This window comes from Corvus brachyrhynchos, unplaced genomic scaffold (genome assembly GCF_000691975.1).
Source record: "Corvus brachyrhynchos isolate BGI_N302 unplaced genomic scaffold, ASM69197v1 scaffold101, whole genome shotgun sequence".
Classification (NCBI taxonomy): Eukaryota; Metazoa; Chordata; class Aves; order Passeriformes; family Corvidae; genus Corvus; species Corvus brachyrhynchos.
Window position 1 is genome coordinate 9,656,957 of NW_008237239.1, and position 16,946 is coordinate 9,673,902.

The 16,946-nt window shown below is 38.2% G+C and overlaps 2 protein-coding genes across 7 annotated transcripts in view; one reads left to right on the forward strand and one right to left on the reverse strand.

The window, feature by feature from the left end:
• Positions 1-3,138, reverse strand: part of RPL5 (ribosomal protein L5) — a 13,238-nt gene extending 10,100 nt beyond the window's left edge. The window contains exon 1 of the mRNA XM_017729907.1: positions 3,132-3,138. The gene's annotated coding sequence lies outside the window, so the exon portion shown is untranslated. The remainder of the gene's footprint in view (positions 1-3,131) is intronic.
• The window catches only part of EVI5 (ecotropic viral integration site 5), a 78,061-nt gene that overhangs the window by 3,502 nt on the left and 57,613 nt on the right, over positions 1-16,946 (forward strand). For 3 of the 6 annotated variants that reach the window (XM_008630273.2, XM_017729904.1, XM_008630272.2), the window contains exons 1-3: positions 12,069-12,128; positions 12,384-12,613; positions 16,578-16,767. In XM_008630273.2, coding sequence (XP_008628495.2) covers positions 12,120-12,128; positions 12,384-12,613; positions 16,578-16,767 — 429 coding nt within the window. In that variant the 5' untranslated portion in view covers positions 12,069-12,119. Of the gene's footprint in view, positions 1-12,065; positions 12,129-12,383; positions 12,614-14,928; positions 15,018-16,577; positions 16,768-16,946 lie in introns of those variants that run through there. The other 3 variants (XM_017729906.1, XM_017729903.1, XM_017729905.1) reach the window with 3 other exon arrangements.

Genomic DNA, 16,946 nt, shown 5'->3' on the forward strand with positions numbered 1-16,946 from the left:
CTGTCTGCAGAGGGCGAGTTCTTCCTTGGCTTATCGGCGTAACGCTGAGCCGGGAACCCGCAGGTCTGTCATTCTTGAGCGAGAAAATTTTCAATTTTCAAATGCGAGAACTCGTTTCTCGCCACCTCCTGCTGCATCAGCCTGAACGTGCTTATATAATGAGGGTAAAAAGTCGATATTAATGTTCTGGCTGCTTGTTATATATTCCAGTTTTAGTTATTCACTTACGACCGTGTTTCTGTGGTTCCATGTAACAACTGCTAATCGTCAGCATTGATAATCAAACCAATTTCATAGCAAACGAGAAGTTGGCTTATACCATTTTCAGTTTCCAGCGTGAGCTGCCATTAACACTGCCCATATCAAAACATAGTATTCCACCTCAGCCTAGGATAACTTTCTCTTTTCCAAAGATCACATACAAAAGGTATAGAAAGGAGACAGTGATACAGAGAAGAACAGATAATATTCAATATGTTTTACGTATCTCCAAAAGTATTTTTCAAAAAATTCACTATTTTCCTTATTTGTTTTTTAATTCCCTTTGTTTCACATGCCTAAAGGAGATGGCAGCTGGATCTTGTTCGGTTTAGTGGTAGAGAGCATTAAAATGTTTTGTATAAATGTGCCTGTTTATTTCTCTTCCCTTTCCCCAGTGTGAGTTGTCAGCTTTGATCACAATTGTACAGTTCTCTATTCGTGCTTATAAAGATTTAAGGCTCATATTGAAATACACAGATACGAGTTCTTTTTCAAGTAAGGATTAGGAGAGGAAATAGAGACAGCCAGTGAAAGAAGGGCACGATCAGGAGGAAAGCACTCAGTATTATGAGTCAGCATTGCCTGAATTTTATCAAGTGGGATGTCAGCAGCTGTAGCGGTTGTCACGGAGTGTCCATCCAGCCCCACAGTACTTCGAAGAGGAACAGATGTTTGGAGAAGAAAGCTTCAACAGAACAGCCTTACTTCCTTCCCATATCTCCTCCTACACTCCCGCAGGTTGAGGCTTAAAGACTTCTTGAGCCACAGCTTGTGGCTTGCATATTTTGTTTTGGTTATGTTGGTTTGTTTGGTTGCGTTTTTTCCGCATTGCTCTTTGTATCTTTGTCTCCTGTGGACTTATTTAATTGCTGTTGAACAAGTAAGCAGGAGGTGGTTGGAGTAGTTGAAAGGAAGAGGAGAAAAGCCCTTCCAGATTTATGGCAGAAGAAGGAATGGACAAAGTGACATTCCTAAACAGTTACTGTCAGTTTATTCTCTGTGTAAGACTGCTAGTAAACAGAGAAATTTTAAAAATGGAAAGACAAGTCCTTTGTCAGTGAATTTTGGAAAACAAAAATGCTTACTTTGCTATTTCAAGGTTCTAATATCACAGTCTAGAAGGGGGAAAACACCTGAGTTGGGGGTGTTGCATGCATACTTAAGATTATGTTTACCCTTTCTTACTCCTACGTTTCCGTAACTCATAGAAAAAAGAAATTCTAATGCTTAAGAAACAAGCATAATAGAATTTAATATTTTGCGTATAATTTTGAGTGTCAAATGCATAGTTTAAAAGAAGAAGTCTTTTCTGGTGTGTCCAAGAAACAAGAAAAAAAACTAACCCTGAGTTTATGAATGTTGCTTTCTAAACTAGCCTATACTTGCCTTGATTATAGTCTCTTAATTAATATTTTTTTCTAGACCCAATTAAAACAGTAATAGTTTTTAAAAAAGACAAATAGTAAATATTATAGGAATATGTAATTTTGAGTTGTTAGATGTGTTCTCTGAAGTTCTTGAATATGTCACTGAAGTTTGTAGAGCATGCTGAATTCAAGCCTTGTGCCTTCTGTATTTGTAACAATCGACATCATCTGTTGCCAGTGTTTGGATCCCTTTAAGTTGGGAATACTGTCTTGCTTTTATTGCAGTGATCTCTACTCAAGCGTCTGTGCTTGCAGTGCATCCTTTCCTTCTCCAGCAAGTGGTGATGGATGGTGCCTGGGCTCTGCTCTGGCCTTGCTCATTTCACACACGGTTGTGATGAGTTTTTGTTGTATGTGTGTGCACAGAAACCACTGCTCAGAGGGAGCAGCAGAAGAGATTTTAGTGAATTGTCACTTTTCTGTAATTACTCTTAGTGTCACCTACCTCCTGTGAACTCTGGAAATTATTCAGTTTAGCCATCAAGTGGTGTTTTGGGGACAGCCTAGGAAGTGTTGAGCCTGCTCTAGGGTTCAGGCAATGGATCTCCTTTCAGTCATGATGACAGGGATGATGCTGTGGTCCTCCTGTTATTTCAGGCTGCGTGACTGTCAACTTTGTTTGCTGTTTGTCTGTAGAAGTGATCCTTCCCAGTCCCAGCCAGGCAGTTGTATATTTGGGGTCGGAGTACAATACTAGGATGGGTTTTTATTCTGGACAAAAAGTAAGGTGGTATGATGGAATGACTGTGGACACTTATTTTGTCCTAATTTCCAACTTGGAAAGCAGCCAAAAGCCATCACCAAGTATCTTTTTGTTCTTTTGTCTGAAGAAACTTTTCCTGTCTCTGATGGGTTATGTTACTTTATCATCTTGTCTGACTTGTATTGCTTTTGCTTCTACAGTTCAATCCTTTGGGGGGAAAAAAAAAAGAAAGAAAAATCCAAACCTAGTATTTTGGTTGTAGGCTGTTTTTAGTATGTTCTGCTGTATGGTAAGCTGCTGAACTTCGCAAACTCCTGAGTTTTCTTGGTCTATTGTCATGACTAAATATTAGCATAGCATTAAGTACCTGTTTGATGGCATCATGACATGTTCTTAGAATTCTGACTTATCAGTACCTTATACTGCATTAACTATGGGGGGGGTGTATGTTTTCATCAGGCTGGGTCAGATGGGGTCAGTCTTTCAGTAGGGGATTGTTGTTGCCATAAATTGACCCTGCACTTGTAGCTAAGATGATGTTAGAGGTGCTTACTGTTATTTTTGTTATATAAGGCGAAAACTATCAAATATCACTTAAAATGGGCGTAAAAAATTAATAGTTAGCCAAAGCCTAACATTTTGAACATGTACTGTCCACATAACTATCATGTAGAAGTTAGTTTTATGTCTCATTTTTCGTGCGTTCTTCTTGATTATATGTAGTTCAAACAGTGAACTACTTCCAGGCACAGTAAAAAGAAATTCCAGCTTCTATGCTATCTGAAACAGCAGAGCTAAATATAAATAAAATAAATATAAATATTCATTGAGCAAAGTAATTTTTTTCCTCCATTAGAATGCATTAGTGGTGGAACTTTATGGGTTTGGCTGAAGTCTTAGTGGGTATTTCTCAGCCCTTTGGAGAAAGCATTGTGATTGGTCTGTCTAAAGACAAAATTACAAAATCAGGTTTAAATTCCATAATGAGACACATTATGTTAAAATGGGCTTGGGATTTTTACATGAACTTTTTGGTGTCAGGCTGACACTAAAAATAATCTGGGTTTCATTGATCTCCTTTGTGTTCTTCCCCTAGAAGGCTGTTTTGAAAGAAGTAAACAGGTCCTTATTTCCAAATAAAATGTGCAGAAGTCAGTGGCCAACTAATCAGAACATAACTGACTTCATTTGATGATGAGCAGATACATCATTTCTCTGAAGAGCCATTTCCCTTTTCTTTATTAAATATCTAAGGAAAATTAGATTTCTCTGTGCTGTGCTCAGAGAAGGCTGCAGGAGCCCTGTTACAGACTTGAATAGCATGGAGGGAGATCCTTCCACAGCACCATAATATGCTGCTTCCAGTTATGCTGTAAGTGCTTGTGAGGGCAAGTCATGGCTATGGTAAGTAAATTAGTGGGCAAAATGAAATATTACTGCAGGACCACAGATGTTGGCATGGATTGTGTTAAAAAAATTGACTGTTGATGTTTGCAGCTGTGTTTATATCTGCTCTGTTTACTGGATAGCTTGGACACCTGTCCAATGTGGAAATTACAAATTATTTATGCTTCTCACTGCTGAAACATTTACCTTCCATTTCTTGTGTGTCAGCAGCTGCAGGTTGCAAAGAGTCGAAGTTCACAAGAAAAGCTGGTTACCAGTCAGTCATTTAGAAACTGTTTCACTCTTGAGTGTAACTGATAGAAAGTGGGTCTTTTAGATGATCATTTAAAGGAGAGGAATATCCTGAAGGTGAGGGTCTCACCAACCTCTGTCATGTGGTTTTTTTTAAATTCTAGAAAGTGATTAGTAAAGTTTTGAGTGTTACCATATTGCATAAGGGACATGCTTGTGTCCTTTAGTTTCTCCACTAAGTCTCATTTCATACATCCCTTTGGAAAGGGAACTGTGCACAGCTTGGTAAATGAGAGATGAGCATTTTGGTTCTAACCTGCACCTTGTGCCAGAAGTTTATCTGGTGTCTGCAAAAAAAAGGAGAATTAGACCTAGAAAATTATTGAGCTGCTAGTACGTAAACAAAGTTGCAGGGCCTGGTATGTTTTCATGTGTCAGATACTAAATCCTTTTAAACTTAAAAATTTACAAGCACTTAAATTTCTATCCTTTCTAAATGAAGAGTTGTGTTAAAAACATTGATTTTGATTAAGGGTCAGTGAATGTTTAAAAATAGGACTCAGTTGTTCCTCATTACCAAAATACAGACCTAAAGCTTTTAGTAAATTTAACTGCATTTGTGTACTTTTGTTTATTTTTGTTGTAATGTAGTGTTGATGCTAAACCTGTCTCCTTTCCAGGAGGAAGCTAGGCTTTGGGGAATGAGTAGGAAAGTAAAATCTGTAGAAAGGAGCTATAATTATAAACACGTGTCCTTCAGAGTGTGTTACTGTTTTGTAAGTGCCTGATGATACTTGAACTCCAGTTAAATAATTGAGTTGCATTCTACTGAAAAAACAAAACCCCTAAATCTTCCAATCTATTGCATAAAAAACCCTGACATGGTTGATTTTATTTTAGCTGATTAATCTGATTGTTCCCTCTGTTTTGTTAGCCAAGGGGTTGGTCGTTCAAGTATGTGTGTGTGTTGTTGGCATGCTGAACCTCAAATACAAAGAAATTTTCCAGACTGGGGTCTAAGAGAACAAAGGAAGTTCTCTGTTAAAGGTTTTTACTGTAGTCCATCAGTATTTTTTCTGCAGCTCTGAGGAGCTCTCAGCCATCTTTTGTACAAAAGCACTGTATCTAATTCTTTTCCCTTGAAAGAAGGCCTCAGTTTCTTGAAGATTGTTACATTCCTGTGTCAGATGTGAAACTTTTTCTGATAAAGGACCATCTTTAGATGGACAGAAGATAGTGTCAGGAAAAGCACTGTGGTTTGTTTTCTCAGCACACTGGGACAATGCCTGACTGCAGAGGTAATTAAAAACCTGGAACTGTTCTTGGAAACAGTGCAACTTGGTCAGTGATGGAAATGTTACTCATATGACTTTGAGCAATGGTTTCAACATTTAGTGGGTTGCTACAACATTTCTAATGAAGTTCCTCTTTAAAACACCTCGTATATTAGTTGTACATGTGAACTGCCACTTCAGGTTTCTTTGGGACTATCAAAACCTCATGACATGTTAGTCAAATTATGACTTTTAAAAAATGATGCTATGCAAAGCTTTCTGATAGCCCAAATTTTATACAATCTAAAATGTTAGACTGCTTTATTTTTTTGTTTCAGAAAGGCTTGGAGAACTAGTGTGTACCAAGTGAAATGCAAGCTAGGGAATGCTAGCCATGATATTCCTGACTACTGTTAGGTGATATTACAAGAAAAATCAGGAATATGAGGGCAAGTCAGGACTTCTCACTCATGCTTTGACAGAAGTCAGTTATATGAATTTGTAGTGTAAAAGACCCAAATGAAGTTTACAGTGAAACATGTTTGAGCCCTAAATAAGGATTTTATCTTGTCAGGGAGCATGATAGCAGGCTGGTTCACCAGCTACATCTCCTGCATGCGTCATTGACTGAGTTGGTTTAATTTATTCTACAGGTATTAGAATGCTATTAACTTTGAAGCAAGAATGAGACTGGGTCTATGGAATGCTATAAAACTGGCTTGAAAACCACATATACAATTTCAGACCCAATTATGTGAGACTTCTTTTTATATGTAGAGTAGTATGGAGATTATTTCCTGTATTTTGGAAGTTCCCATTTCTTTCTCTCTTCATGAAGAGAAGAAATTGTTGAAAGCAAATTATACATACAGTAGTGTTTGTGTAAGGCTTGCAGTTATTTTTACTTTGTCATATGGTAAGAGTAGTTGAGACAGTATTTCAAGATATCTGTAATCTTTTGGGTAATAAAGATATGTGTAATCCTTTGATACAAATGTTCCTCAGGGAAATGCAGGAAAAAAGTAGTAAGCTAATTCAACGTATACAGTGAAATACCTTTTTAAAAGAAGTCTAAATAAATTTTTTTAGAAAAAAACAGATATTGTTTGGCAAATGCAAATACACAGGGTGCTTACAGATTGAGGCCTTCTGTAAGGTGCTGCACATTGCCTGGGTATTCTCAGGGAAGGAGGTTTATACACTTGTGTGTAATGTGGAATGTTGTAGTCTACCTTTAGCTGGCCTTACTTCAAATATGTTATATGCAGCCTCCTTGCAGTATTCCTTTGAGTAACTTGGAAAACTAAACACGGTATTGTAGTTCCTCTTGGTCATAAAGCCCTGTGATCATCAGCTAAATAAAAATGCTAAACATAAAGTTGCGATACTGGATTTTATGTATTTTAGTTGGCATATATATGCTGCGTATCGTGCATCTGTGTTTAGTGTCAATATAAACATACATTAGCGTTGCAATGTCTTGGAGGATGTAGCAGACAGGTCTGGGTCTTGCCTGATTGACTCATCAGGTGGCTGAGAATTGCTGGTAGTTCTGTTTTCCTAATGGAAACTGCATAAGAGTACCAACTCTTTGGTAATTAAATCTTGTGTCCCCCCCATCTTTTTAAAGATCACTATGTTCAAACTCAAAATTCAGACATTTCTTTAGGAGGTATCTAGATGACCTTAGGTAGGCAGATGCCTGTGAAGTGTTCCTGTGCTCTGGGTTCGTTGGCAAGCCAGGAGCAGCGTTAATGGGACTGGGAACCTGAACGAGTGTGCTTGCTTTGGAGCTGGGAGATGCCTGCTTAGTTCCATGTGTCTTCCTGTGCAGGGTAACGAAGATGTGCCCCTGCCTGCTTGTCTCCAGACCTAGCCATCTTCAGTGGAAGGAGTTGGTGTCCCAAGAGTGGGTTGGAAGTGGCATTTGTGTTCAAAATCTTGGATAAATTGGCAGGTTCTTGAGTGATTCCCCTCTGGAGAAAAAGCACGTTTTTAAACTCCATTGATTCTATTTTTGACCACTCATTAATAATAATTAGTAATGGCTTGAGTATCCTGATAGTGCTCTTGGTAGTTTGACATACATCCCAGCCGATGTAGGTTACCTTTTGTACTCCTTAAAGGTAACTTGATTTTAGCATCTGAAAAATGCTGGGAATAACAAGGAAACACTAATTCTCTTTGCAGAGTTGAACAAGTGGCTGAGGTGAGTTGAGCAAAGAATCCTCTTAACTGGGGACTTCCAGCCGGGGCTGGTTAGCTGAAGGGGAGTGGCGAGCTCGCCTAGATGTGGGAGGTGTCGGGACTCGGGAGCAGTCTGCGCTCGAGCTCCGCGTGCAGCTGCCGGCCGCGGTGCGCGGTTGGCCGGGAAGGCGCGGGGCTGGAGCAGCTTTGGGAGCGGGAGGGCTCCATCAGTAAGGGGGGAGCGGCAGAGGAGCGAGGGTGACGGCAAAGACCAAAGTCCTGACTCATGTGTAGTTAGACTGATCGCTGTGACCTAGCTCAGATCATAGGACGGGAACTGTGGTGTATCTGGCTGTCCTTGTTCCTGCTACATAAAGCTCAGCACGTGACTACAAGGTTCTTTTCCACAGCAATGAAGAGTAGCAAAGGGAAGGACACTTTGTAACTGAAGAGCGAAGCATCATTCTTGAAGGCAAAATGCCTGCAGATGTATCACCGTTAAAGTAATAACAACCAGGTTTTTAAAGAAACGTTTGTTTAGGAAAGCCTTGAGGACACTGTCCAAAAAAACCCAAAGATTAAAGGTTTAATGAGATTTGTTCTCTTGAGTCTTTCCAGAATGCCGTGTTAAGCAAAATTACATCTCTAAAGAGGGGAGGTTAAACAAATGCTCATACAGATTTTCCTGAGTTTGCTGGAGGTGGTGATGCCCAGTGAAACTATCTGCTGTCATTCATACTAAATGTATTCTCCTTGCTGTCACTGTGATTTGTAACTGGGGGAGCCCCAGTTGCTCTGACAGGGCTAGAGTAAAACCTGTAGTTCTTTCCTTTGTGCTGTCAGAGGAGAGGTACAGATCTCCTGGGAGTCAGTAGGATTCACTTGTGTACTGTGTACATATTGTCTTAGCATGTCTCAGATTTCTTGTTGCAGAGGTTGTCAGCAGAAAGGTGGGAGGCAGCAATGGTCGGTGGTTTAGTGATAGCCAAGTTGGATGTTCCCTGTTGGATGGAATGGTGTACATGGAATTGGAAAGCTACTGACATGTAGCAGGGATTTCCAGTCTATTAAGAGGAGGGTAAAGAGTTGGGAAGGCAAGTATAGGAGTACTCAGAGTATCTACAAGATTGCCGGTGCATTGCTTTTCACAGGAGGAAAAATAATTACACCAAACTATAGATTGGCAGCTTAAATTTGGTAAAATAATTCAAGTAACTGGATCTCCACATCACTAGAATCAGCTCAACAAATGTAACTGCTAATGCCATACTTTCCTGAAGAGAATCAACATTACTAATAAACTACCATAAAAATAACTTGCTTTATTGCCAGTGATTTTCTGTTAAAATTTAGACTAAGTTCTATTTGCATGTTAGTATTTAAAGGGAACCAAAAGAAAACACATACTAAAGAAACAAGCAAAACCAACCCCCTAAAATTACTATGACAATATATACTCACTTTCAAAAATCCTGGTATTTTATAATTGACTTCCTGGACATTATAATTCTGAATCAGAGTATTTTATTTCCCCTTCTCATAAAAATTCTGATTTGTTCTCAGATTAGAGTAAACCCACACAAAGGAAAGAAATGCTAAAAACTGTGCATATGACTTATTTTATAGTTAGTGTTCTGATACACATTGGGTTCTGGAGGCAGTTTACTAGAGTCATAGGTATAAAAATATAGAATCATCTTTATTAATGAGATACGCATTTGTTCAGATCTGGTTTCTTGGGATACAGCCCAAGGTTTTTTCATTTTCAAATTTCAGTGACCTGATTTCTGGAAGGTCTTAAATCACTTTTCAGAGATTAACTCTGTGAAATCTTCTGCCACTGTTATAAATTTTGAAATTAATGTAGGTGAAATGATGAAATATGAAAAATCCTGTTACTGTATCCTATTTAGGGAAATGGATGATGAACACATAGCTAAATAATTTCATGTCTAGGCTCAGGAGTCTTCACTGATGCTGACAATTTAAGAGAGCTGGCTTTAGATATTTAGGAAACCAGGAAAAGCCTGGCAAAAAGGATGTAGGCATGACTAGTAAGCTGTTAGATCAGAATTGTGTTTTTCTTAATTTAGCTTGGCTCTAGGTGACTGCCATAGCTATTTTTCCCTAAACAAATTCCTCATGTGTTTTTGATGCAAACTTCACTGTGAGCCTTTTGATCTTCAAACATTTGCTTTTGGCAGCTGTGCACTTTGCTGGCTCTCTGTGTTGATGTTTTCAGATAGCTGGCTAGGAATAGTTTTGGGGTACTAATTCTCTGATACATTCTAATGAAAGTCTGAGCTGCCCTAAGAAACAGTATTGTTAGGCACATTGTTTTGACTGACTTAACCTGCTGTCTTGCATGGTTTTCTTGGCCATACTGTTTGATATTCTTCACATAATTGGCTTCTACAAACCTTTTAGCTATTTTTTTTAATGCCCACTGATATATTGGGGAATGAATGTTAGCAAGATTCTTGATTTCTGTCCCTATACCACCTCCCTTTCAACTCTTACTGTACAGTGTAAGCCTCATCATTTATAAGCCAGATTGACCTTGAATTTTGTTTTTTGCCTTACGTCTTCCCAGTTATCTTTGTTTGTGAAAAGATAAAAATTGAACGTGTGTTTTCTCTTCCTGTTTGCACCACATAGGGTATTACTCAAAATCACTGCTTTTCTAATCTTTATACCTAAGATTCTTAGAGTGGGTAACTCTTAAAGCCTGCTCTGTATGACAGTCATTTTTACTGTGTTAAGATTGGCCCTGTTTCTGCCAGCATTTACTTTTTGAATACTTGCATTACTTGTGATATTTTAAGCAGTTTAAAGCCTTTGAGAAAATAATCAGTCTTAAGTGAGATGTATGAATTACCTTCATTATAATGTAATTTTATTCAAAGTGAAACAGCAGTAATTTATCCTTTCACAGCAATAGTGAATAAAGGATATAGACTGAGTGAAATATTAATGCATGGATTAAACTTAGAATTTTGAAACCTCTAGTAATTTTCATTCCTTTCTTTTATAAAAGATGGTGTCAAATGCTAGTGTTGGAAGCAATTTTTTTCCAAGATTGTATTTAAAAGATGTGTTGGGATCTTTGTGGTTGGGGTTGTTGAGGGGCTTTTTTTCTTTTTCTTTTTTTTTTTTTTTTTTCTTCTTTTGATACACCTGTGTTTTGCTGTCCAACAGTGACAAGAGGCAACTGGAGCCTTTCTGATGCTTATGTTGGTATCTTACTATTCCCACCTGTGGTTTGCATCCCTGCCTCTGAAGACTTCTAGCAAAATTTGATACCATTTTCAGAATGAATGCTAAGCATCTGGAAATAGGAAACTTCTTCCAGGCTTCTAGGAGAGCTCTTAGGTGTCATGTTGTTGTTGGAGAGTAAGTGGGAAGGTTGAGTACCACTTATACGGGTTTGGCCTGTGGTGTTCCTCTTGTTTTCTGAAGGCATTTAGTGTGTCTTCTTTTTGAAATGAAGCGAAAATAAAATATTGCTGGATTTGATTGACAAAAAAAGTTCTTTGTAGTATTGTATCCAAATGAATGCTTCTGTTTCAGCAACCAGTCAGTCTATATATTGTGTTTCAGATAAATGCACAGTGTGATGAGATGGAGTTTATTTCAGTAGAAATTTTGCTTTATTATATTCTATTGGAGGATCTTGGGAAGGGATTTTTTTTTCCCCTGTAGCTCAGTATCTGTAGTACCTTAGTAATTATTTATAGGCTGTACTGCAGAATTGTTTGTGGCATTGAGTAATTCAGTGTTTTGAGGAAATCAACAAAGTTCAAAATAAATAGTTACCAGCAACACCACTTCAGAAGTTCCTCTTCAGCCTTGGTTTTGCCAAGTTTTAACATTTGCTAGGCAACTAGCCCTTCCTCTGAGGGGCATCTGAATTTCCTCTTGAGTTGGGCTGGGGAAGAATTAAACTCTGAGTTACTGTAGGTCAAAGCCTCTTACATTTTTAGATGCTGAAGGGAAGCTCTAGTGCGGGGTTCACTGGAAGATGCCCCCAACAGCTGCTCTTCTTTCCACTGCTCAAGTAGCAGCAGATAATGACCAGCACCAGTTAACCTTTGCTTTCCTGACCCCGCTCCTCCCCTGACTACTTGAGTAGCACCTCTTGCTTTTTCCTCAAAACCCTGGGTCTGTTCAGGCACTGGCAGTGGGACTGGGGATCAAGGATGCCTGGTGTAGGAGTGACCTGAAGAGAAAGTGAGGAAAGAAAAGAGGCAGCAGTGTGATGCCTTACTGTGAGACTTTCGGCTGTTGTAGATGCATGAGCATAGATTCTTTGTGACTGTTTTCTGCACCCTGGCAGTGCTAGAAGATAATTTGCTGTGGTATAAATTAGAAGTGCTGTGCCCCTGCTCTGTGCTGCCACTGTAGGGATTAGTGAAGGTGAGCAGTGGGTGACCTGGGGGGTTACACTCATACTCTGCTTCAGTGTCTATCGGTAAAGTAGTTGACTGTTTCTATTTCTGTATTTCTACAGTTTCTGTGCCATTATTTTAGTTTATCAAGATGTTTTAAAATAAGCTTTTATTTCTATTTATTTTTATAATGGGAAGTCGGAGCTGATCCTGGATCCTGTGGTATTTCTGTACTGCAGAGATGAGCTCTGTGAGTATACATCAGGAGTTTCTCGGGGTTTGTCTTTGTGGATTAGCAACATACTTGCATGTTACTTCTATAATACTGTATTGCTGTTGATGCTTGTGTTACTTCTGACAGCCTTGGGGTCCTGGAGAAATAAATAATCTGTGTTGCTTTGTGCATATTGTATATTTTTTCCTTTGTTTGATGCAGCAGGTTTGCTGGAAAAAAAGGAGTTAAAAAAAGGACAGCTTTTGCATCCTCTTCTCTTTGTCGATACAGGTGGCGACAGACAAGGTTGCAGGCAAGCTGAGCTCCACTCTCTCATGGGTGAAGAACACGGTATCGCACACCGTCAGTCAAATGGCCAGCCAGGTGGCGAGTCCATCTGCCTCCCTACACACCACATCCCCCTCCACCACTCTATCTACACCCGCCCTGTCACCATCCTCACCAACACAGCTGAGCCCAGACGACTTAGAATTACTTGCTAAACTTGAGGAACAGAACAGGTGAATGGAAAACTTTTTGCTCTTCAAAGTACAGTAATGAGACTAAAATTGGTTTATTTCAATTGTAGCATAGAGGCTGTTAAAGGGGAATTAGTTAAAACTTCATGGCATAACGCTTCAGTTTGAAAGCCCAAAGGTTTAAGAATTTGTATTCTTGTGCTGTGTTTTTACAAATTACAGTTTTGTGGAACTCTAAAAAGTGGTTTTTCTCTCTTTGTTTTACAGGAGTGTTTATAGCTGCCTCTAATAGTAAGAAAGTACACTGACCAGTATTTTTAGTATCCAATTTAAAGTAGAATATCTCAGGGATGAGACTTGTGTATAACCTTCTTACCTTCTAAGAGAAAAATTGTAATTCCTATTAATTTCTTAAAATCTCAAGTATTTCTCAATTCTATTTTTTCGACTTTTATCCAGTTCTTGTTTCAGCTACATAACCTGCTATGTAAAGAGATAGAACTGTGCTCAGCCACCTTCTTGCTGTTACACTAGTGGTGCCAGATGCATGTCTTAAATTAATTAAAAGTAAATTCCTAATCAGTTTTTTCTGTTCATCTTGCCTTTTTTTGTATAGTAAGTAACAGTTTTCCTGATAGCCGTTCTATGAGTGCATATTTATCTGCACCATGTAAAATTCAAGATGCAACTTTCAGGTGGCTCAGTTGCTCTTGATGTGCACAGTGATTGCAAATCAATACAATATCACTGAGAAATTAAATTGGACTGTATAATTTCTTAATGCTGAATTTCCAGAACCCATACTCATTTTCACTTTCGAGGCAGGACTCTTAAGTTATCTGTCCTTTTGCAAAATTTGGTTATATTTGACAAGTATGTTTCAGTAGTTTTTGAGAGGTTGACTGTAAACAACTTGAGCTCCAAGCAGATTTTTAGACTTGGCAGGTAGATGCTGGGCTTTGTTACCTACTGATGGTGGCTATCCCTGTGCTGTAGTGAAGTGCACGGTTTGGTAATTTAGCTCAAACTAGCTTCTGTTCCTGCTTCTGTGAGTGTGTTAGACTTTGCAGTGAGGCAATTGAGGTACTCTATTTTTGGCTGGGTTGGGTTTGTTTGGTTTTTTTTTTGGTTGGATTTGGGGAGGGGGGTGGGTTTTTTGGGTTTTTTTGGTGGTTTTCTTTTGATAGTGGTTTTTTTGTTGGTTATTTTTTTGTGTGTTTTTTCTTGGTTTTTTTGTTATTATTCTTGGTTGGGGGGGTTGTTTGGTTTGGGGTTTTATATTTGTTGGTTTGTTTGTTTTCTCTGCTGAGTCACTTCTGAGGGTAATAACTTCCAGTGGAGGAAAAGAGTAACTGGGGGGAGGAGGGGCCAATGCCTGTATGTCACCTGGCATGTCTTCTCTCATGTCTGCATTCTGCAGCCTAATAGCAGCACAGTTTGTAGGGAATTTGATACATCTGCCCAGATTTTGACAATAGAAGGATGCTTCTAGAACGACCTCATATGTTCTTCCTTGTGGTTTGAGATTGTCTCTCTTCAAAGATGAACTACACGTAATTTTTGCTGTGCAAGTGAAAAAATTATCAAAAGAAGCAAAAAATAGTTGAATAGTGCTTTTAAGAAAGCTAGTTTGCATTTATTCTGAGGCTTTCTAGTCTGTTAATGACAAAGGGACTAACTTTTATTTGAAAAGCAAACTGTTCTTTGGACTGCTTATCTGTGTTGGAGAGTAATGTCTTTGCATCTAGAGTCTTCTCATTAAGGCCTGCAGTCAGACTGCCTGGCCTGTTAAAAGAAGAATGTGAGCTTGGCCTTTCTGTCTCAAGTCAGCTTTCTTCATTTACTAAGTATACCAGCAAATCTTGTCTGGTTTTATTTAATTTTAGCCAGATATATTCTTAGTCCCACACTAGTCTTGTGTGTGAATTCTAGTTAGAGGCTACCCTATCAAGTGCTGGTGAGATACTGCCCTTTAATACTGAAATTCAATGCTCTTACACCGGGTGCACTGTAGTTTCAGAACAGTTTGCATCTGTAGTTTAGCACAGTGGCACTTTGTTGACAAGGAATTGTACTCTGTTCACAGGGAACCATTCTTTCTGCTTGCTGGAAGAACTGCTGCTGTGGATGTTTGTAAAGGTTTTGAGTTTTTTGTAGGGTTTTATGTGAGAAGGAGAATATGAATTAGGTAGACAGTTAGAAAGAAGGGAGAAGAACTCAAATTGTTTCAAGCTATGTCTAGTAGTAGTCTGTAATCTAATTATACTGGAAGTCCCCACAGAATAAAGAGGAAGCTCAGTCCAGAGTCCTGGTGGAACTGTTTGGCATTAGTAAATCATTTATAAAGTTTTAAATGAAAGAAACAGTGACCAAACGTCACAGAACTTGCGACTTACTGTAAAAAGAACTTCCCATTTTCAAATCTAAGGACAATGAGTTTATCCAGGTAAGGTCAAATTACAGAAACTTAGTATAACTTCTACAGAAAGCTGTGAAAAATTGAAGTGTCTCCTTAGAACCTTGTTTTTATAATCTTAATGTTTATTCTGTGCTTGTTTTTCCTCTGTGATTACTTTGAATTTGGTGTTTAGGCATTGTCTTGGATTGAGAGAAGTAGTTTCAAACTAAATTTTCGTTATGGATCAGTATAAGCCAAGTTTCTAAACATTTGAAGTGGATTTAAAAGTATTTTCTTCAGAACTAGATTTTCTGCATTCCATTAATAAATGGAAATTTATTTGAAATTTTTTAAAAAATAAAATTACAAATGAAAATTTGTCTTGAAAAGGCTTTGCTTTTTTTTTTTCCTGAAGCTGTTACCATTTAACTCTTTTCCAAACAAAATGCTGCTGCAGAAACTGTACTACTTGTCTTCATGAATTAAATTACTTTTTCCCTTACTTTCATAAACACCAGTAGGTGAAAGCTGGGAACAGGGAAAGCTAGTATAAATATCTTTATTGTAGCAGAGATCTTAAAAATTGTAAGTATGCTGAGATTTCTGTACTATCTCTGATACAATATGCCTTGGGTTATAATTTATTAAATATCTGAAACATAACCTGACCTTGCTGAAATGCTGAGGGATTAACTTTCATGCTAATTTTTGAGAAATTATTCAACCTCATGGCTCTGATGTACTGATGTTGGAATTCTTAGAAGTTAAAGCACAAACGAAGCTCTTGGTATAGCAAAACACTTTCAAGTTAGTCTGAATTTTTGCTCTTACCTAACACATGGTCTAAAAAATTTCCCTCTGCTTATGGGGCTCAATATTAGTTGAGGATAAACAAAGTATTGCCTTTTTGCCAAGTTAATGGCCACAGCAACCAGCTCACAGGGAAGTATTGTCAGGAACTTGTCTAGCACTTGACACATCTTTATTTATACTTTGCTGCTGGAGGTTCTCATGTTTGAACTCCTCACTTTAATTACACATTCATTAGCTCTACTAATCACTTCTGTTGCCTGGTCCTTGGTCTGTAGGTCTGTGATTTCTCCTGTGCATTTATAAAACACCGTGTTGATTTGTGAACAGTTGTCAGCAAATGTCAGTTGTTTTAAAATTGCTTCGAAGGTTTTAGTTGTTCTGTCTTTATTTACACTGTCAATTTTTTAAAAAGTGTGATCAGGTAGACTTCTAGGAGGCTAACTTTTTGTCTTGTAAATGACTGTATTTTTAAAAATTCTTTGACATTTGATGTTATCATTGGCGATATTTAACTTCCTTAGGTTCTCTTTGTCAGTCTGATGCATGACAGCTGTGGGTGACATTTTTATCTGTTTCTTAAAATGCTGCAGTGTGAACTATTCTGTCTGCAGATTTACTTGAGATCTCAAGAGAAAGCAGTAACATCGAACAGTTCTTTTCACATTTAGTCCAAATGAATGCTGGTTAAACTGTTTCACTGAACTTCTGCATGCATTCTTTGTGAAGAAAACAATTAATAGTGTGATCCTTTGATTAGAAGAACTTGAATTTGGTTTTTGTGTACTTTCTTTGCAGACTCTTGGAAACAGATAGCAAATCCTTAAGATCAGTAAATGGGTCAAGAAGAAATAGTGGATCTTCTCTTGTATCTAGTTCATCAGCTTCTAGCAATCTCAGCCATCTTGAAGAAGACTCGTGGATCCTGTGGGGGAGGATTGTGAATGAATGGGAAGATGTACGGAAAAAGAAAGAAAAGCAAGTTAAGGTAGTAATTGGAAGCTGATTTTTTGGATATATTTGTAATGTGATATAAGTGATACTGTTTTATCTTTGTGTTGGGCTTATTCTTTTTAAATAAACATGTTCCAGTTGCATCTTTCCACCCCTAAGCCTTAGTGCTTCCTATGTAACCTTCCTATGTGCTGTCACCCAGCAAATGTCTCC